Here is a 21,144-nt window from a genome sequence, read left to right on the forward strand (position 1 = left end):
GGCCAGAGGAGCAGCAGGACTGCTGCAAGTGTAGCGTCATTGTATGGATGGCTTTTTCCAGTGGGAAATTCCACCACCAGCAGCCCTGCCAAAAGACAGCTTGGAGAAGGAGAAAATTTCCTGTGATAATGGTGGTTCTTTCCCAATGAAATAAGAATAAGCAGGGAAATCCATCAAGCTGTTAGTCACACATTTTTTGCACATATATATAGCACAGTGCATGTGAGTGTGTCTATGTGTGTGTATAAAAAACTATAGTGCACTCACACTCTCTGTATGAAGCACCATCAATTTCAGGCTTCAAAATGATAAGAAAAGTAGCTCATGATATGATGTGAGATAAAAGTATATGCAACAGAAAATGGCCCAGCAGATAATTTTGTTAATAGTCTTTGTATTTCGTTTTTATGGAAGATACTAAGATTAGTGTGGCTTGAAAATAGATTGTACCTCTTTAAAATGAGCCTCCTTTCTTTGTAGCCCTGTGAAGCCTGGAGGTTATTTTTAATTTTAAACAGTGCTTATTAAAGAGAAGTGAAATCAAAGGGTATTTTGGAATGTAGCCTTTTCTTTAAATACATTCCTTGTAGGTGGGGAAATCTACAAGTTTCTTGTACCACAGATGCTCAAGCTCCATTAATATGTCTTTGTGTGCAAGTTCATAAGGCGATACCATCTTACAAACTGCTGTAGGAGAGATAATTGATTTTTAGTGCTTTCTAAAATGCAGAGCACAAACAGGCCACAACCATTGTGAGTATGGAAGCGTGAAAATTTGCTTGAGAAATAAGCCAGGGGAAGTTTTGATTCTGACCCCTTTGTGTTTAATACCCTGCATATGCATCCAAGAAGTTTAAAATCTTCAATAAATGCAGCGCATATCTGCCATAAAAATTTTGTGCTTAGCTTTCTATAAAAGATTAAGTGATAGAGGCCCAGGTCTTCAAATGTACTATGACTGTGGGGGATATCCCACTTAATGTTTAAAAACGTTTCCAACACATGCAGTAAACTTCTGAAAAACCAGGAAAGTATACAGGACTTGAACAATGACAGAGCAATGTCTTTGCTGCAGCTTGGAAGATAGGGATGGTGGCTCTGTGTTTAAATGAGACATTCCCTCAGTTAAATTTCTGGTGTAACATTGCAAAAGTCAGTGTAGTAAACTGCTCTTCAGGGTTAATTCAGGTAAAAAAGTACATGGTAGAATTTACTATGGTAGATTTTATGCTTATAAATGTATTTTGGGAACCTTGTTTGTTACTCCTTAGAATTGGACTGTTTATACTTCTGTGTTTGTTTGTTAGCAAACTATTAAAAACCAAATTGCAACAGCACTTCAACATTTGAAGCCAATTGGAAGTTAGCCTCTAGCACCATCATCAGTGGAAGCAGAAGAACTTTTCAAAGCAGAGCTGTTTCACCAGTTCCCTTGAGGAGACGCGCAGTGTTCTGTAAGCAAGGCTCTCTCTCTTAGGCTGTTTTCTCCTTGAACATTTCCATGAGCTGAAATGTGTCTTCAGTGATCAAATGTGCATTAATGAGTCCTGAACTCTGCTTAGTTTGCTATCAATGTTCAAAAAGAGAAGATACATGTTTATGAGGAAGGAAATGCAATTTTTGATTTGTATTTTGGGCTCTTGCCTCTAGTGCTGGGGCAGAAGCAAGCTTTGAGGGCAAATATGAGCAGAAATTTAAATGTAAAATGAGATTTGGAAAAAAAACAACTCTTCCTTAAATTCCATTCAGAATCTACCATTATCAAATATATGTAAAATTACACAATCCATTCCCTTTGAATTTTATCCCTAAATTAACTATAGTCATTAGGATGTTTCCTCAGGCAATTCTTCACTGATGCATACTTCTTCCCAGCTGATTTTATTTAAAATGCAACTTCAAGTTCCCCATCGGCTGTTCAGCAATGTAATAGTGAATCTACAAACCATCTTCCAGAATGAGGAAGAAAATTCTGCTCTGTATTCCTTCCTCAAAGTACAGACATTTCAATCTTTCCCTTGCCAAATCTTTCCCTTGCCTGTACACTGAGGATTTCTGTGGGACCAGATAATGTGGTTATGTAGCAACTTCCCCCAAAAGCAGAGCTGTAGCAGTTCTCTCAGCCAGAACATCACCCTTGCCTAGGGATTTCTGTGTTCTAGGGCATGATGTTAATGATAAGGCTTATACCCTAAATGGCTGCTGTCATGCCACAAGACACAGGTGTTGCCTGGTACATTTAAATCGGTTGCTGAAGCAACTTGGATCGTGCTTTTTCCTGCACCAGAACCTCTCCTTGTGCTTTTTAGTTGAGCTGTACCCTCTTCAGCATAGCTCATGTTAAGTTGCAGCCCAGCCTGACAGGTCTGGACTAATTCTCTGCTGTGGCCACTCTGGAATCCCATTAGTGAAAGAGCAAGCGGTTTCTTCCTGCCTTGGCTTCAGAGTGCTTTGCTCAAATATTGAATACTTGGGACTAGGGTTTTGAAATATTGATACAGGAGAAAGTACAGACTGTCTCGGTCAGGCCTCGTGCAAGCTTTGCTCAGACGCCTTGGCGCGCGTAGGGCCTGTGGGGGGAGCGGAAAGGTCAGCAGGACTGGCTTTCTGGGTGTGGGGTGGGGCTGGGGAGCAGTCTGGCCTTCAACAGATTGTGTAAGAGGGATTTGATGGGATGAGGTCACTCATGATTTGGCAAAAGTAATACCCAAATGCCATCTATTGCAGATCACGTCTTGCACAGTATTGACCTAAACAGAGCATAGAATCACAGAATGCTTTGGGCTGGAAGGGACCTGAAAGATCATCTAGCTCCATCCCCCTGCCATGGGCAACAATGTCTTCCATTAGACCAGGGTGCACAAAGCCCCATCCAGCTTGGCTTTGAACACTTCCAGGGATGGGGCATCCGTAAGTTCTCTCAGCAACCTGTGCCAGTTCCTCACCACCCTCACAGTAAAGAACTTCATCTGATATACCATTCCAGGTGAGGTCTCACCAGAGTGGATCAGAGCGGGAGGATCTCCTCCCTCACCCTGCTGCTTGTGCTTCTCTTGATGCAGCCCAGGATGTGGTTGGCTTTCTAGGCTGCAAGCACACATTCCTGAGTCATGTAGAGCTTCTTGTCAACCAACACTTTCAAGTCCTTCTGTTCAGTACATTCTCCACCCAGCCTGAATTTGTGTTTGGGATGGCCCAGCCTAGGTGCAGCAGCTTGCACTTGGCCTTGTTGAACTTCAAGAGGTTGGCCCAGACCCACCTCTCACACTTGTCAAGGTCTCTCTAGATGACATCCCTTGCCTCCAACGTGTATCACACCACACAGCTTGGTGTCACCAACAAACCTGTGGAGAAGGTGCTCATGTGTGAGGCCTGCCTGTGTGATACTCAGGTTTGTTCCTCAGGTGTTTCTTGGGGCCTGCTGCCCTCTGCATGGGACAGCAGTTTCAGCAAAAGCCATTCCATGGTGAAGAGAAGAAAATGAACATGTAAATAATAGCCTTGAGTCTTTTATCGATCCTTATGTGTACTGAATAGTCTCCCTTTCCCTGTTCTGTCAAATCTTTTCCTTCAGGCCACTTTTCTGTTAATGCTTTAGTGATGTCTGCAGTAATGACAGATGTGCATTCTTCACCGATTTTATTATATGTAGATCTTCCCAATGTATCGGTTTGACATAAAATGATCTCAATAGCCTCAGGGCTCTATGAGAGATTTCAGATTCATGGGAAAAGGGGCTTGTGTATCCACACCATCTCTTGCACAGTGCTAAGCTCTGCAGGCAGCTCTCCCAGCTCTCTAAATCCACTGTGCAGCTGAGGAGAGACACAGCTTGCTCTGCCTCGATGGTAGCAGATTGACGAGTTTGGCTGGAGGTTTTTGAGCTGCAACAATCACGAGGATTGTCACAGCAGTAATGGAAGAACAGGTTCCTCTGTGCAAACATAACAAATCCCTTTGGGAGTGCATGTGTGTGCAGGAGAACTTCTGTACCCCAAGCAGAGGGCAGTGCTTTTTGTGACATCACCGTGGGTCAGCCTGGGTAGGTTCTGGAGGAACATGGCATAGCTGCAGTAAATCTTTTAGACAGTCTTGCATTTTAGAAATCGAAGTGGTAACAGCAGGACTGTCCACATGAAGTCTTCCATGTGCAGCTTTGTGTTTTCATGCTGTTTTAGGATGATAGGAATGTTGGACATTTGACCATACAGTCTTGATATGAGCCACAGCACACCAGGGAAGAGAAATGCCAAGGCCCTGGGAACCTCTGGCTGTGTGTACACATTGGATTCCCTTAATGGACAGCAGTAAGAGTAAACACATGGCTTTGGCTGATTTGGTTTTTGGTTTGTTTTTATTTTTTTCCTCCCCTTTACATGATGATTTCTTCTGCTGTGAGCAGTGAAGATGTTGCAAACAACCCATCTGCGTTTTTGCAACACCTCCTCTGTTCCTTGATTATTTTAGTTTGTTGGTGTCACTTTGCATGTTTATACTATTTTCAAATGTTTATGTCACTCTCTTGCCATATTTTATTTCCACCCCCTATTGCTTTATAGCATTTAAAAGAGCTTGACTGCTTTTCTTTTGCCTCCTTTTTTACCTTAGTTACCTTAGCAATATTAATTTTATCTTCTTATTTTATCTCCCTCCTTTTTTAATCTTATAAAGAGATATGAGATTCTTTTTCACCTTCAGTCTCACAAAAGAAGCTTTTTTCTTCACCACATCAAAATTTTTCATTTTTTTATTACCTTTTGAGGATTTTTCTAACAAAAAAAAAATGGGGTTACATTAATAGTGATACTTTAGAGGTGGAAATATATTCCTCATCTGTTCAAAATTACTTGTTATCCACCCCTGTGATTAGGTAGACACTAATCTGAAGTGCTCTGCTAGACATGGGCCATGTATGTACATACTTCTTTTATGAAGTTCTTTTTTTACTGACAACAAAAGGATGTGTCTTCAGTATGTCTTCTGCTGCATGCAGTAAGTACAATAGTTGCCTGCTTAGCTGCCACACAATAGAAATCTGGGTTTCATTTGAATTTTCAAGGTTGTTGAAAGCGCCTTTAGTATTTTTCTCTTCTCCCTTTCCCCTGATTTTTTTCATTATTTTTTTTTTCTCTCCATAGGCATGTCAGCCTCCAGCAGAGCTTGAAAAAGAGGAAAGAAGAAAAGAAGGAGGGGGGCAAAAAAAATAAATTAAAAAAATCCAGCAAGGTGTCCTTAGCTCTTCCCCGCACCTGGAACTACTCACCCTGGTTTCACGCAGCGCCGTTGCGGGGGGCACCCCGCAATCAGCACGCCAGAAAAACGGGGTGTGAGGGAAGGTTAGGGCGGGGGAAAAAAAAAAAAGGAAAAGGCGGCGAGGGGGCGGGTGTGAGGGGGGAAAGGAAGGAAACCCCGCAATTTCGCGCTGCGAAGGCACAAAGAGACGGGGGCGCTGCGGGGAGGGAGGGGTTCCCCCGGAGGCGGGGCCGGAGCGGCGGAGCGGCGGCCGGGAGCGGCGGAGCGGCAGGCTGCGGCGGGAGCAGCGGCAGCGGGAGCCGCCATGGAGCCGGGGGGCCGGCGGGGCCGCCCCGCCGAGGAACCACCGCGCCCCGAGGACGAGGAGGTGGACCCCCGCATCCAGGTGAGGGCCTGACTCCCGAGGGGCGGCTGCGATGTTCTTGGGGGGGTTCGTTTCAATGTGTGCGTTGTGGCTCTGTGTAATAATGGGTGCCTTTTATTTCATTGCTTTTCAGGCGTATGTGCTATATATATATATATATGTGTATATATATATACATACATACACTTACGTGGACACAGGCATACATATAGACACGCATTTATTTATTTATTTATTTATTTATTTAATTCTATTTATGTAGTTAATTTTTTTCCCCCCGGAGCAGCCCCGGCTGTCTGGGCGCCCGAAGCGCCCCCGGGGCTCCCCAGCCCTTTGTTAGCCCGGGCATCGCTCCGCGCCCGGCTCTGTTGGCTGTCCCTCCTTCTCCTTCTCCTCCTGCTGAAATTCACCCCCCCCCTCCCCTTTTTAGTTTTGACCGTGGCACCGTGACCTTGCTTGTGGAGCGGGGCTGGTGCTCAGAAATTCATAAATGCGGGAAAGCGTAGGTTTAAAAAAATTATTTCGTTGTTTTTATCATTATTTTTTATTTGTTTTAAAAAGGAGCGTTAGTGGAATATGGTGCTTCCTCTCTGTGAATGCCTTCTGCAATGCTTTTTATTCTTGCGTGATGTCTAAACAAAGCTTTTCTCCCCAAAATCATGTCTCGACCAATAGCCTGGTGCAAACTTCAAGCATGCTGTGGTCCCTGAAATGAAATGTATTTTTAGGTCTCTGCAGATTTATGGCTTTTGCCTCCAGCATTGCTGGGACTTTTTGTCATGAATGAATATAACATGTGTGTACATTGCTGAGAGGATCCTTGGCATAGATCCCTGCTCGCTGTAATTGTCATTCTTTTCTCCATCGCGAGCATTTAGTTTTCCAGGGCTGCACAGAGCAATTGCAAAATTCTCAAAACATGGTTACACAGAACAAGGCCCTCAGCCAAAAGCCATCCTGGTACTGCCCTGATTTTAAGAGGCTGAGCTTGGTTGGTATCTATTGATCTAATTTTGGCCTTAGGTTCTTCAGCTTGCGACACGTTTCCACATATACAATTTGTGAATGGTCGGCAAAACAATTGTTTTTGTTAAGTTTTCTGTTTGGTTGGAAAAACAGGCTGCCGTGTCTGCTTCAATGTGAGCCGTCAGGTTCTGAGTAAGTGATAGTACGAGACAATTAGGTAATTTTTGGATGAGTGTTTCAGACAACATGGATACTCAAATAGGTATTTTCCAAATCCTAGGAGCAGGAAACGAAATCTGACCTCTGAGGATAAGAGAGCTAAACTGTTGTAATTAATTCCTTTCTGGTTGTAACCAGAGTCATTCTTGTAGTCTAGTGGGAAACTGCTCAAGTGACAATCAATTTACAACGTTCGGTTTGTACGGCAGAACATTTCAAGGCGTATTCTGTTACACATGCTGACAATTAAATAACATTTAAATTGGGGAACACTACTGTTAAAAATCTTATAATCTCTCATGAAGGAACATGTAGTTCAGATAAGGAGAGCTATCAGATATCCTCCTGAGGGCTGCTTTTTGTGGTAAGAAAGTCAATAAGAATGAGCTTTATTTTTACAATAACTTCATTCATGCCAACACTACTCTACTACATATTTATTCAAGGGATTTAACACCTTTGTTTCTGCTGTTAAGGGATCAGAATGTTGGCAGGAAGGCAAATTACATAGACATAACTGTATGTCCCATTGACTGGTTGTGTTATAAAATGGTTTGCCAAAATCCAAAATAAAAATGCCCCTTGTGTGGCAAGATGTGTTTCTTATCGGTTCTGTCCTTCCACTGCGTGTCTCCTGTGATAGGGCAAACTTTATGCTAATCTTTCGGGGTGGGTGTGTCTGTCTCCCCAGTACCTTGCTGATACTGGCTGTCTTGATTAACGAGACAGAGCTTACTGAACCTTGTGTTTATTTGTAATAGTGAAGAAGTAGCCAGAATAGGAAATGTATTGCCTTAACATAAAACTATAGAGCTTCTCTGCTTATTTTTTCTTTTCAGTAGCAAAGTAGAAGACCGGTGGCAAAGTTAGGCTGAACATCTCAAGGTTTCCTCTTTTCACTAAATTCATTAGCCAAAGCCCATGTGAGCTTTCAGTAGGGATGCTGAATGAACCTTCTCAGACATGTTTTTTCCCTGATTTCTTACTATGCATCTGACTTTCTTTCCTTCTAGGGGGAGCTAGAAAAACTGAATCAATCTACTGATGATATCAATCGCAGAGAGACGGAGCTGGAGGTACAGAATTTATCCTTGCATTTTCCTTTTGTGCATGTTGGATTTTGTGAACAAAAGGGACAGTGTTTTTAAGTAGGTTGCCTCCTGAATGGTAATTTTGCAGTAGGAGTCTGGTGATGATTTTTTTAAAGGTATGAATTGATCCAACAGCTGAAAAGAAAGGGAAAAGGCAGAGGTATGCTGACAGTGTAAAAACCCTATGTGGAGAACCTCACACACAACCACTGCCAGAACTTATTTTTGGGTTTGGACACTAAGTGTAGACAAGTTTTATTTTTACAAGTCACTGTTTTGTGTTTGTTGATTATAGACAGGGAAAGTTTATTTGGTTAAGAGGTTTTTGCCATACAGCTGTCTTCCAGGATCTTCTCTTTGGTGGCTGTTTGGGGTTTTTTTAGCTTGTTATCTTTGCCTTTTTTTGTCATCACTTCCTGAGCAAGGAAAGTGGTGAAGGAAAGTTGGAATAGAAGACTTCCTGGTTATACAGTGAAGTTTTCTTGGATACTTAAAAATGTAATAGCAAGTTCTGAATAAATTGGTTCTAAATCCCCAAATTTGAGCTTTATCTACTTGGCAATTATTCTGGAAGGCTCAACATTATTGATCTAATAGTGAAGCAAACCCAACTGTCCTATTTATGTGTCTGAATTTTCTTCTGTTTGTAAAACAGAGAAGATAAACCCGGTGGAAGTATAAGATGAATATGCTGCTAAAGAAAAATTGGCATAAAATATGACTTGACATCCTAAATAATTTTGATATCATTACATAGTTTTGAATACTGTCTCAAAACATGTTGAGATTGCAGTGAGGAACATACTGTAAATGTACATCTGTAGGTTTCTGTCTGTACCTTCAAAATGTCAAAGTTTGATTTGTTTGTCTGATTTTTACTTTTTAAAAATTTATTATTTCTAAATTTTTCCTTGTGTGTATCTTTTCATGAGATGGGCACCTCAAGCAAGGGGTGGTTCTTGGTAGAATTTTAGAATACTGAAATATCCACTGAGAGCACTGAACAGAAAATGGGGTTATGATCTTTGGAAACAAAGCAGCCTTGTCCTGTAGCTTTTTTCTTCTCCCCACTTGTTTGCATTTTCTGTCATTTGTGGCATGTAGATCATGAATTTATTGGTAAATAAACTTAGTTAAATGGGGAACTATTTGCTGTACAAAATTACACAGTATTTCTGCTGTGAAAACTGTTCGGTGTCACTAGCATGATTAAAATTTTATGAGTGAACTTTAAAAATCAGTATTCTGGTCTGCCACAGTAGCAATTAAATGGACTTCAGGAATCTTTATACAGATATATTGAAAAAAAAATCATTATATGTATCTTTTCAGTCTCCTTATTTCATGCTGAGGTACTGAAACTGAAAGATGGTGTTATGGATAGTTGCCTGGATTTCATTAATTTTGTCATAACCTTGCACTGAGGACATTTTATGAAGCAGATGGAATAGTAATAATAATGCAAAGGCATCCTCATGAAATAAATCCCAGTGACTTTAAGATGGGATTTTTCTGCTTGATTAAAATTATTCATGTGATCAAGTGTTTGTCAAGGCTGCAGATTTGTAGCTACAGTGTGTGTAACACGTGCTGAGCTGCAGAGGCTGAAAGGCTCCTGGAAATATGATTGTAAATAAATGAACAGAATTTCCACATTAGCTTGGACTTACCTTGTTGCTTACTCAGCCTAGTAAGTACCTGGTAGGTTAGATAGACAGAAATCACATAATCATTCTCTGCACTTTGCCATTAAGTGTTTATTGCAGATCTGTCTGTAGTACTTACTGTAATCAGTTTTTGATGGAATTAAGGTGAAATACCACCAAGAGTATGCTTTCTTGAATGTTTCCTCTTCACTTTTCATCCAAAAATCTTACTGGATGGATGCCAGTTTGTGGTATCATGCAGCTGCATAATTTTTAATCCATAAAAATTTTCATTAGATTTTCTCTGCTTAAATATTGAGGACAGATGCAGTTAGATGATGTAAGCAAGGCTTAATTTATATACAGGTCGATAAATGCATTTTAAATGGACTTAAAACCTTTCTGGGGGAAAGGAATAAAAAATCCCACAACACCCAATGCGTGTGGCTAGCAGAAAATCTCTGCATTCATACTCTGGACAAGAAAGAAAGAAAGATTTGCCAAGCAGCCTTATAGGATAAATGCAGAGTTTAGAAAGAGGAGTTTGGAGTTGGGATCATTCTGTTTCAAGGCTTTCAAAATCCATGAATAATGTTGAAAATGTGGGCTTCTGGGAGAGCCATGCTGAGTTTCCCTTTGAAAATTTGCACTTTTGGCTCTTACTAGCTGCTTTGGGTCCTTCTTGCTACCCCTTCCTAGTTTGTGGTGTTCTTGCTATATTTCATTGGAAGAAAGATGTATGTGGGTGTTTTTTAACCAGACAATGGAGTTATATTTATCCTGTTTTGCTAGCATCATTTTCTTCATCTTTTCAATATCTTTAATGGGAACATAGATGTATCATTCCATTATTTACAGCACAAACTGCTGACTGCCAGCTTCCTGTAGCATTATTTGTGGTCCATACATTCCCACTGTTGATTTTTTTCCCCCAGAATAATCTGGAAAAGCGATGGGAGTGTTTGAGTAGAAGGTATATTTCTTTGAAGGAAGTTCAGAAAAATACACCCATGTTTTTGTGACTTGATGTACTCTCTGATAAGCAGGAAGGGTAACCTTGTGGCATCTGAGTTCTGCAAGACTGTTCTGGACTTCCTGCATATAGCTTTATGTAGGTTGTTCTAAGTGGGACTGCTGGCTGTCTCCAGTTCCCATTAACTGGGAAAAAAAAAGCTGTTAAATCCTTCTAAACCCATGTTTCTATTCTTGCTGTGCCTCAGGTCTTCATCTGCAGAGTGGAAGCAATAATGCTGCGTTACCCAGTGGAAAATGTTGTGGGGCTGAATTCAGTAGAGGCTTTTAGGATTTTGTGGCTACGCTGTCTTGGTGTAGCCACAGGAATGTCCATGTTTCAGCAATGTAGAAAATACCGGTGTCTACTGCTTACAGAGGTGATAAAATGGGGAATTCTGTTCTAAGTTGACCAGCCTGCCATTTCTTTAAGTTCTCCACTGAAACTGCCACATGATCTGTTTTTAAGTTGAACAGCCTAGGATTTTTTAATCTTTTAAAATATGTTCTGCACCCACACTACCTGTGAGAGCACTGGATATACATGCATGGCATGACTCGAACAGATACATTGAAGTTGGCTACATCTATTCTTTTACTTGGAAGAATTACTCATTTTTTGCTCTTTTGATCTATCCTATTAAACCCTGAAGAAATATCCTGACCTGCTGACGCTCGCAGCCTGTTCAGGAGTTGTGGAGCTGCTGAAGGGCACTGAGTGGCTGGTAGTTATATGTTGTGTTAATGTATTGCCTGTTAATGAATCTTTGATTAGACTTGATTTAAAATCCATAATGCTGCTCCTACTGAGTGCAACACTGAGCATTACTGACACAGCAGAAGGATGATGAGGGTTCTCTGAGGGATTTAACACTTGGATTCTCTAATGTCCCTGTTTATGTTTGAAGTGTCTGTGAAGAGCTGGGGGAAACGTCTTGTAGGGGAGAATACAAGTGTGTTTTGGCAAGATGTAAGAAGTTTTTTCCTGTTTATTGGAAATGCATCTCCATCTGAACTCGCATCAGGGGCTGCAAATGTATTTAACAAATGTGCAGGATTTGCTTGTCCAGCCAGCTCTGGCTCTGAAAGTACAGCTCAGATGTAACAAATTAACCCAGGGACCCTCTGGCAGCATTGCGGGGAGGGGAAATGCAGCACATACCATTAAAGTTACCACTGGAATCCCAGCTATCCCAAATGTGGTTTTTGTTGGAGTTTTTAGTGTTGCTGGAGCTACAAGCTTGCCAATGTGTGTTGATGGGAGATACTGCACAGGAAAACTAGAGCTGAACAGTGCTGCTTTCAGCCATGCTCATTATTAGAGGGCCTGGTTGGGATCCTTCTTGTGTGCTTGCCTAGATCCTCCAGTCCTGATCTGCAAGACTTTGTTACTTTTAGTTCTGGATTTATCATAAAGGTCACCTTGGGCTGTTGTTGGATATAAGGAAAGGGCTTTATTAGCTGTGGTGCTCTTTCTCTTGTGAGCCTTGTCAGCTTTTGAACCCTTCTCAGAAGGGGAAGGACTTTTTCTCATGGTTTAACCCCAGCTGGCTGCTAAACATGACAGCTCCTTGCTCCCTCCCTGCCAGTGGGACCAGAGGGAGAACCAGAAGATTAGAAGTGAGAAAACCTGTGGGTTGAGATAAAGGCAGTTAAGTAAAGTAAAAGCTGCACACACAAGCAAAACAAGGAATTAATTCTCTGCTTCCTGCTGGCAGGCAGATATTCACCAGTTATTTAGAATGGCTTCTTACTTCTTCACTAAAATACTTGGTTTTAGGGAAAAAACTTGAGCTGTTGACCCTGTCACACATAAAACATGTAAGTAGATTAAAAAAAAAAAAAATCCTCCATCTTTCAGGCTTTAGAAACATGACCTCTCAGTGTTTGGAATCTCATTCTGAGCGTGCCTGCCTGGCTTGAGGAAACATCTCTCTGTGGAAACATCTGCCACCTTATCAGTATCCCTGTGCAGCATTTTCCAATGTCCACAAAAGAATGCAGAGATAAGGACAAAGCAGCTCAGTGGCTGGTGTTCCTGCTGGCTTTTGGAGCAGGATATACATGCCTGATGGATTCATCCAACGCTATCAGGACACATCTTTCCACATTTCTTTATGATCTACTTGCTTCCATAGGAAATGGCTCCTGTGTGTGAATTGCTTGTTATTTTGCCTTCTGCTTTCATCCAAGGATGAGTAAGGGAAGGCTTCTTCCTCTGCTGTGGCTCTGGAAAGATTTTGTCAACCAAATGAGTCAAAGGGCTTTACTTGATTCATGTTCTTGACGTAGAGAGGGGTTTCCAGCCTGGGAGAGGAAGGGTTAGGTGGATAAATCTTGCTTTGAAAGGAGCACCCAGTACCCTCCCATGGCTGCTTTCTTCTCTCTTCTTCTAAGAGAATTAAAAACTTTTGTAGTAAAAAGCATTGGTAATCTCAATTTGTAACTGCAAACGGGAGGTTACAGCAACTTTCAGGTACTGAGTTTTTAATAGTTCTTAGATGGCATATTAGTATCTGCCTAAAAAAACAACAAACCAAAGACTTTTGCCTTAAAAATTGAGATACTACTTACCCCCTGCCTTGCACTTTGTTTTTAAGGTTTGGTTGCCAGTCTGGCTTACTTGAATTGGTCAGGTACCAAAGAGATGTTAAAAGTGTTTTTAACTGGTTCGAGGCTTGGGGGTAGATTTCTGAGCTCACCTTGTGCATCTGTTTGGTGTGGATGTATGATACTGGTGCTGGTTTAACTTGGAGGTGAGCTTTTGCTGCTGGTAAGTCTTTGTAGCAGAGAAGGTGGGTATGGATACTGTCAGCCTCTTGGAAATAGGTGAAGCCTGTCTCTCAGTCAGCAATTCCACTTCCCGTGCACCTCCCATGCTTGCCAGAGGTTCTGCACACCAGACTGACAGAATGGTCATGGGACAACCTTTGTAAATGAAATTTAGATGTGCTCAGAGTGAAGATGATTCAGACATGGTTGATATGTAATGCTCATTTAAAAAATAAAATAGTTTGAAAATACATGTTTCGTTTGATGGGCAGAAATAGTTATTTGCTTGTCATCTGGCATCTAACACCAGCTCATCACCGTCATTCAGGAGTGAGGAAAACAGGCATGCTTTTTTCTCTGACAGGCGCAGTGTAGGTTGAAAATTGTATTTTAGTTTTTTCCCCACTTTTGAGGATGGATCTTCAAAATGCTTCCGTAAGGATGACCTGTCCTTAAGTGTGGTCCCTCTTTCTGGTGCAGTATCAAAAAGCTGCCCAACAGCATGGCATTACAAACAAAGTCTGCTTTTAATAATGGACTATTGCAGCAAAAACATAGATGGAGTGGAAGTCTGGCATGCTCCCTAAGATGGTGCTAGTGAAATCTCTTTTGAAAAAAAGTGCTAAGGATTTCCAGGAAGAAAGTTGATGAGTGTGGAGCTCTTGCAGCTATAGATCAAGATGTTGAAACATGAACTGCAGCTGTCCACGTGGTGCATTAAGGGCTCTGCCTGCTAGAGTGTGTGTATGACAAACATCTAGCTAGTGAGAGTCCACTTACTAAGGCTGTAATTTAGGTGAGAAGCTTCTCCTGCTACTTTTTGGTTTTTTAACCTTGCGAAACACATTGAGGATAAAGTGCCTTAATTGGCTTTTGTCCAACTTGGAAAAGGTTTATCATCATCTCATTTAAGCAAATAGGAGGGAAAAAATACTGAAAGCTGACTGGCTAACATTTTAAATGTTACCTTTCTATTTCTAAAGTCAGAAGCAAGGTGTTCTTAAAAATGATCACAGAAGATTAGGAGTGAGTAGATGGGAAAACATGCTTTAAAAGTGTCAGGATGTTTGAGATGTCTCATGGCAGTTGCATTGCTTCTGTTAGAGTCTGTGTATGTATTCAGTGCAGTGGTGAGAAAAACACAATGTGTTTTTAAAAAACAAAAAACCCAAAACACAAAAACCCACCCAGAAATGAGTGTGACTCACATATTACCTAAGGCTGCATACTTGCTGTTATCAATGAATAGCATTTCTGCTGGAATGAGTTATCTTTCAAGAAACTGAAATACAGAAACTAGAGATTGAGGACTATGCTAGAAAATTTCTGTGGCATATTTTGCACTCTCTTGGTTTTGCTTGTGACTAGTTGCAGGAATCGACATATTTTCCTTTCTCTGTTATCCCTGTGTGCTAGATAAAGGTCTAAATGAAGCAAGAGTTTGGTAGTTAAATAGTAATGCTAGTATGGAGGGGCAGGTCATACCAGAGGATTTGATAAGTAGCTTGAAAGTGTTGTGGTTGTCTTTCTCACATGGATGTAGGACTTGCCCCGTGCTGGGACCCTGGATGAGCTGCAGTGATGTGCTGTTCACAGCCTCTGAGTTTCTGATGTGAGTGTCCTTACAGAAAACACCATTAAGAGGATTTATAGTTTTGAACCACTTCACATGTGGGTCAGTGTCTCACTGACAGTAACATGGGAAGTCAGACATAAAGCAGTGAATTAAATCAGCTCCCAGGTTGCTGCCTTGACCACAGGCCCATTCATTTCCAGGAACAACAGATGAACTTCTCATGTCCCTTAAGGAGTAAGTGCACCAAGCCCAGTCCTACTGGTGCGATTATCTTGGTGCTTCTGACCTTCCTATTTTCACATGAAGTGTAAAAATAACTGCTGCACCTGTAGCTCTCACTCAGACTTCCCCAGGACTACCTGCCTGGGGAGTTCTGCGCTGTGCCAAGGGTGATGACTTCTGCAGATGCTCTGCCAGCGTGTGGCCAGGTGTTTGCAGGAGGGAGCTGTGCCCCTGCTCTCAGGAGGTGTTCCTGTGGCTCCCAGGTCAGGAGAGCTGGGTCACTTTGGTTTTGTTTGTTTTTGGGTGATGTGAAGGTGCTGCTTTGCCACAGGAACACACACTGTAAATAGACAGTGTGGGATTGTCTGCTTTGGTAGTGTAGTTGGGGCTGGTGGAGGGTAGAAGTGGCATGTGGAGGGCTGCAGAGGGCATGGCTTTGGAATCTCACCTCAGAGACCTTGGCATCCTGCTCCTGGGATGGGATGGCTGGAAGCCTTTGGTAGGGGGACTGATCGCAGCAGAGAATTGAGCATCTGCTTGTTCTGTCATGCAGAAGGTGTTGGAGCCTGCAGGCTTGTGTTCCTGACAGTCAGGAGCCTGAGAATAAATGTCATTTAAAATAAGTTGATGATACAGATACTAAGTTCTGATGTGTTTTGGTTTTCATTACTGTTCTTCACCGCAAGAGTGAGGGTGGTCAGACCTAAATGAAGCCTTAAAAGGAGAACCAATCATCTTTGGAGGAAAAATGATAAACTGGAATTTCACACCAGTGTGTTTTTCAGCTGAAGCTTCCTATTCTGTGTAACTAAACTACTGTGTGGAGTTGTGCTCATGGGCAAATGTGTATTTCACCATTTGTAAGACCTGTGCTTCAGGCACCAGTTAGAGGAGCACCTGGAGTTCAGAAATTTGCATCTGCTTCATCAGAGTTAAAGGGAGATGAATAGGTACAGAAGTTGCTGTTAATTTCACTGCTTTGTTCTTAGTATCTTTTGGTTTTTGGGGTTTTTTTTTGACTGTTTTAAACTCCTAGTGGGGACTAGTCATCTTTTTCCTATTGGATAGGACTGTATATAATTATTACATGAATGAATTTGGGGTAGGTCTCCAGGCACAGATTTATAGCGATGATTTCTTTGTTCCAAGTGCTTGTCTTAAAAACATGGGAACTGAACTTTCTGATGAATCACTGCACAAGGCTTTTTTTACCTAAACTATTTGCTTTGCATAACTAGTATCCTTATATGCAGCTTTCACAAAGAGAGTGAAATCTTCCAGCTCATTCATTTAGAAATAAGCTTTTAATTCTGTTCCTACACCTGCAAAGAATTTTTCTCTTTGTTAAATATATTTCAGTACTTAATACTTTTCTTGCAATATAGTCATCATACTTGGAATATTTTTTTCAGTTACTACAAAGCTCATTTTGAGCAGTGAACCATGTATGGTCCAGTAATTTAATTGGAAGTATTCAAATTCTTCTCACTGAGACAATCATTGACTCAATTAATATTGTTTAAATGATACTTTTCAGGCTTTCACTGAGAAATGAGGTTATTGACTGGATTTGAGTTAATGAAATAATAAGTTAATGTCCATTTAATTCTCCATTTTTGACCTTGTTATCCATTTGAATAATTCCTTAGAATAAATTGGAGTACCATAAGAATCCAAAGCTATTTGCCCTGGACTAAAATAATGCTGATGCTGGTTCAGGTTTTACATAACACTAAAAAGGGAGCAAAGCTTTTGCAGAAATAAGTTGCTTTTTCTATAAAAAACGATATATTGTTGCATTTTTTCCAGTTCTGAGAGCACATTAGCAACTTGGAATGTATTTTAAATCTTCCAGTGAATAAGCAGTTTTGCATTCTAGAAATCCTTAACAATAATGACAAAACCCTCCTGAATTAGGGCACTTCTTCAAGCCAGCTGCTTCCTGATTATCAACATGTCACTCCAGCAGTCTGCATAAATGCAGCACTCTAATTAGAGTTACAAGCCTTGTTGAGAGCTCACATGGCCCTTCCTCTTCATCTCCTTAAATCCTGGGCCAGGTCCCAGTCTGAATTTGCATCAATCTGCAATAATTTCATATATTTCAAGTCTGTGGTGGATTCTGAGATTGGAATCAGAATCACTTTGCTTACATGTGTGGAAATTTCACTGGAGCAGAGAAAATATTTTAATTGCTTTAGCTAATCATGTAAGGAAGGAGTGCAGCTCATCCCATTTGGAAGTTGCTGGATTTTTTAAATATAGAAAATATTACCAGTGAAGTGGAATGTAGGTGCCCTTCTCCATTGATAGAAACCATAGCTAAAAAGATGGGCTTTCTGTGCCAATTCCAGCTGATGTGCCAGCCTGCTGTGGGGATTTGGCCTGCCTGCTAGCACCATTCTAGCATTATCTGTATGAGATGTCTTTGCTATTGAAGTCCCTCTCAGAACTTGTTACACTGCTGTTTGACTTCTCACCGAGTGAGTAGTTTACAAACAATTCCTCTCTGAGAAACCCTGCCAGAGGTAACATCTAGAACAGGCTGTTGTAGGCTTTATATAAAAGTGTCACTGAAAGAAAAGATTTGGTGTCCAGGATGTTGGCTTTAGGATTTGGCTCTGGGTTCCAGGGTTCCTCTGCTGAAAAATTCTTAGTCCAAATGCCAGTAACTCTTTTGGATGTGTCAGCTCCTGTATGAATCTAAAGAGGAACCTGAAGGTAGGAAGAAAAAGGTGGAAATAATTTTTAAAGCTCTAATCTGCCTTTGCCCTTTCTTTCTTCCCTGCAATGTTTTGAAGGATGCACGCCAGAAGTTCCGCTCTGTGCTGGTTGAGGCAACAGTAAAACTGGATGAACTGGTAAAGAAGATTGGAAAAGCTGTAGAAGACTCTAAACCATACTGGGAAGCTCGGAGGGTGGCCAGGCAGGTAAGAACTTTCTGCCTTAAAAGCTTGTGGTGGTAATTGGAGGGCACACACTGATGGTGTTGCTTTCCTGCTATTAATAACATCCTGAGCATATGAACTTGGCTGACACTGGTCTGTGTCTTCAGTTGCATGTCAGCCATGGGAATTGATGACAAAATGGATTTCTTCACAGCCACAGCTGCACATGCTCTTCAAACCCAGAAGAGCTACAGCAGACACAATAACAAAAGACTGCTTCTATTCTCTCATTATAAATGGCCTTTCAGAGCCCTGCTCTTTCCTATCAGTGGTTGTACTTATTTGAAAATACAGTGTAGACATTGTGTATCTGGATTTTCTTCTTAAAGCAAAATGCTCAGCAGCTAAATGGCTGCAGCTGGAAGCTGCAAGGAAGAAGGCCAGAGTGGGGCAGGTTTGGGGAAACCAAACACGTGGTTTGGTGCTGATTGGGTTGTGATGAAGCAGGAATGTGCTAAATGTGGCTCTAAAGTGTTCTTGGTTTGGGGACAAACTCTTTCTCTGTCATCAGGGCCTTACTTCCCATGCCCCAGCTACTACTTGATTGTTGATAGGCCTGTTTAGCTCAGGGGAGGATGAGGTGTGGAAGGAAGAGTGTGACCTGGTGGATGAAGAGAAAGCCAGAAAGCTTATGACGTGTCAGGCAGCATCTCATTTTAGAGAAAAAGCTGTTGAGAGTTGGGTGTGTGGTGGCTTAGGCAGTGCTTTTGGTGGGTGTTTGTGGTGGGGCTTGCTGGTCTGTGAGGCTTTTTGTTTTTTCCCCGAGGGAAGTGTGTTCCTGGTTGCTATTTCTGTTTTCTCTGCAGGCAGGAAGAATCAGGAAGAGCTGCCTAGAGCTGCTACTTCTGTGTTTGGCTTGAAGGATGTGTGGGGTGGCATCTGTGGCTGGGTAGCTGGGATGTGATTGTGCTCAATGGGAGAGTGAGAGATGGGGCGGCATGTGTGAAATACATGAAAATTGCAGAAGGATTTTGTTCATAAAAGTAGGTAGAGGGATGAGAAAAGTAGAGTAGGTTTTTGCCAGGAGGCAGAGAGTAAACTGTCACAGTAAGAGAAGAGGAGGGAAGAGAAGGCATCCTCAGAACAGCACACAGGAAAGGGAGGGATGAACAAGCTTTATTCCCGTGAAAGCCGATGAAGCAGGAACTGGAATTGATGGGGTGTGTCATACAGGATAATATGTGACTATTGTGATGCTTTAAATTGTGTAACATTGTTTTGGAGGCATTGTCTCAGGCGATGGGGATGAGGTATAGGGGCTATTAGGCTTAGTCCTGCAGACTAGAAGTGGCAAATAGGTAAACTCTACCCTGCTTGCTGTGCTTTGAAGTATCTACCTCTCATCTGTAATTGCTCTGAAGCCCTGCTCGCGAGGACTATGGTGTGCGCTAGAGATAAACCAGTGGTGAGCTACAGAAGTTAGGGATTGTGTAAACTAGTATGTGCAATTTGGAAAAACAATCCCTGTGACCCTGCCTTGAGCATGATCTTATACTTCTATTGCTATAAATAGCTGGGTAAGGCACAGCATGCATAGAACTTCAGGAGTTACACTTGGAAAAGTTAATGGTAGAAGCACACACTTTGCAGTACAAAAAAACCAAAACCATCAAAAGATCAATGGACTTTGAAGTTTGTGACATCACAAACTCAGAGCAGTGAACTTTGCTCTCTGTCCTGAAGCTGGCAGCAGATTATGTTCTGGAAATGGAATTTTGTATTGTTATGTCTCTGCTACCCCTGAAATCCATTCAGTCATTCTGGTTCAAAGATACTTTGCAAGGCCACTAAGAAACTGAAGTTCCTGGAGGGCCTTAAATTAGTAGAATCACTGTACCAGTAGTAGGCTTGTTAGAGGGAACTGTATTTTTCTCCCAGTCCATTCTGTCACTAGCTAGGTTTAATGCTATTTATCCAAGATCTGTTCATTTGCTACACATTCAATTGTCTTTTAATTCCTTGATGGCATTTCATTTTAAAGCAGGGGTTGCCCTTCTAACCACTCATTTCACCTTTTTTTCATTTTGTATAATGAATCTGGTCATGGAACAGATACATGCTTTGTATCTGCTCAGGAGACAGAGATAGAAGACGATCTCTGGTTTCCCTTTCACCCTTTGTCTAATAACATCTTAAAATGGAAAATGTGAGGGCCAAGAGGAGTGCAAGCACTGAACGATGGTGAACCTATCTGGAAGCTGGGAGATTGGAAAGATTGATGCCAATTATCACTAAAGTACTGCCTGAAGAGTTTTTCTAGTTTTAATTTAATCTAGAAAAGTTCCACTTAACTGGGTGTGAATCCACTATGATAAAGCATGGAGAAGGGGTGAATAGGTAAGGAAATATGAAACTGGAGGAATGTACCAGAGTATTAACGTGGATAGGTGCCAGTCTGCATCTCTCTTTCTACTTTGATTTGCAAAACTGTAGAGAAATCATGGGAAGAGCTTGTTATTTTTTTTTTTTAATTAATAATAACATCTAGCCTATGAGGAATTGTCTTCCTCCTCCTGTCTTTATAGTTATTTTAGAGCCATTAGGTTGCCTCCAAAAATACAGGCACAAGGTTCTTGGGGGCTGAAACAGCTTTAATTAAACAATAAGTGAAAAATGAGTGACTCTACCGGTATGAGAAAGGGAAGTGTTAATTCCTGTTTGTTGCTCTCAATAAGGGGAAGTAAAAATATGACCTATACATTTTAAGCCTTTTGGAAATACAGAATTGCATAATTAATGACTCTTAGTTTGGCAGAAATGCAAATGAGTAACTCTGGAGTTGTCCAGAGTTACTTGAGTTTAAGATGTCAGCGGCAGGGTAAGTTACTTGATGCAAGCTGCATTAAGTCACACTGAGGAGCTTGCTTTCACTTGGCAGCAGCAGGAGTCTCTTTTGGAAAGACATGTTTCATCTATTAAGATAAAAACCCATTAAGGAGGTATGAGGGTGGTGATGTGGGGTCATCATAAATCAGGTGACCAACTGAAGTATAACACTGGAGAAGCTTTAGGATCTTGAGCCCTTTTGTCTACTCACCCTTATCCCCATCTTGTGTAATCCTGTGTTGGCAGAAGA

The 21,144-nt window shown here is 41.5% G+C and overlaps 1 protein-coding gene across 3 annotated transcripts in view; it reads left to right on the plus strand.

Annotated features, from left to right (window-relative positions):
• Positions 1 to 5,513: 5,513 nt before the first annotated feature.
• Positions 5,514 to 21,144, plus strand: part of SH3BP5 (SH3 domain binding protein 5) — a 51,186-nt gene continuing 35,555 nt past the window's right edge. Inside the window, exons 1-3 of one of the 3 annotated variants that reach the window (XM_015617886.2) lie at positions 5,516 to 5,638; positions 7,816 to 7,878; positions 17,922 to 18,050. In XM_015617886.2, coding sequence (XP_015473372.2) covers positions 5,558 to 5,638; positions 7,816 to 7,878; positions 17,922 to 18,050 — 273 coding nt within the window. In that variant the 5' untranslated portion in view covers positions 5,516 to 5,557. Of the gene's footprint in view, positions 5,639 to 7,520; positions 7,688 to 7,815; positions 7,879 to 17,921; positions 18,051 to 21,144 lie in introns of those variants that run through there. The other 2 variants (XM_033511931.1, XM_033511930.1) reach the window with 2 other exon arrangements.

This window comes from Parus major, chromosome 2, assembly GCF_001522545.3.
Source record: "Parus major isolate Abel chromosome 2, Parus_major1.1, whole genome shotgun sequence".
Classification (NCBI taxonomy): domain Eukaryota; kingdom Metazoa; phylum Chordata; class Aves; order Passeriformes; family Paridae; genus Parus; species Parus major.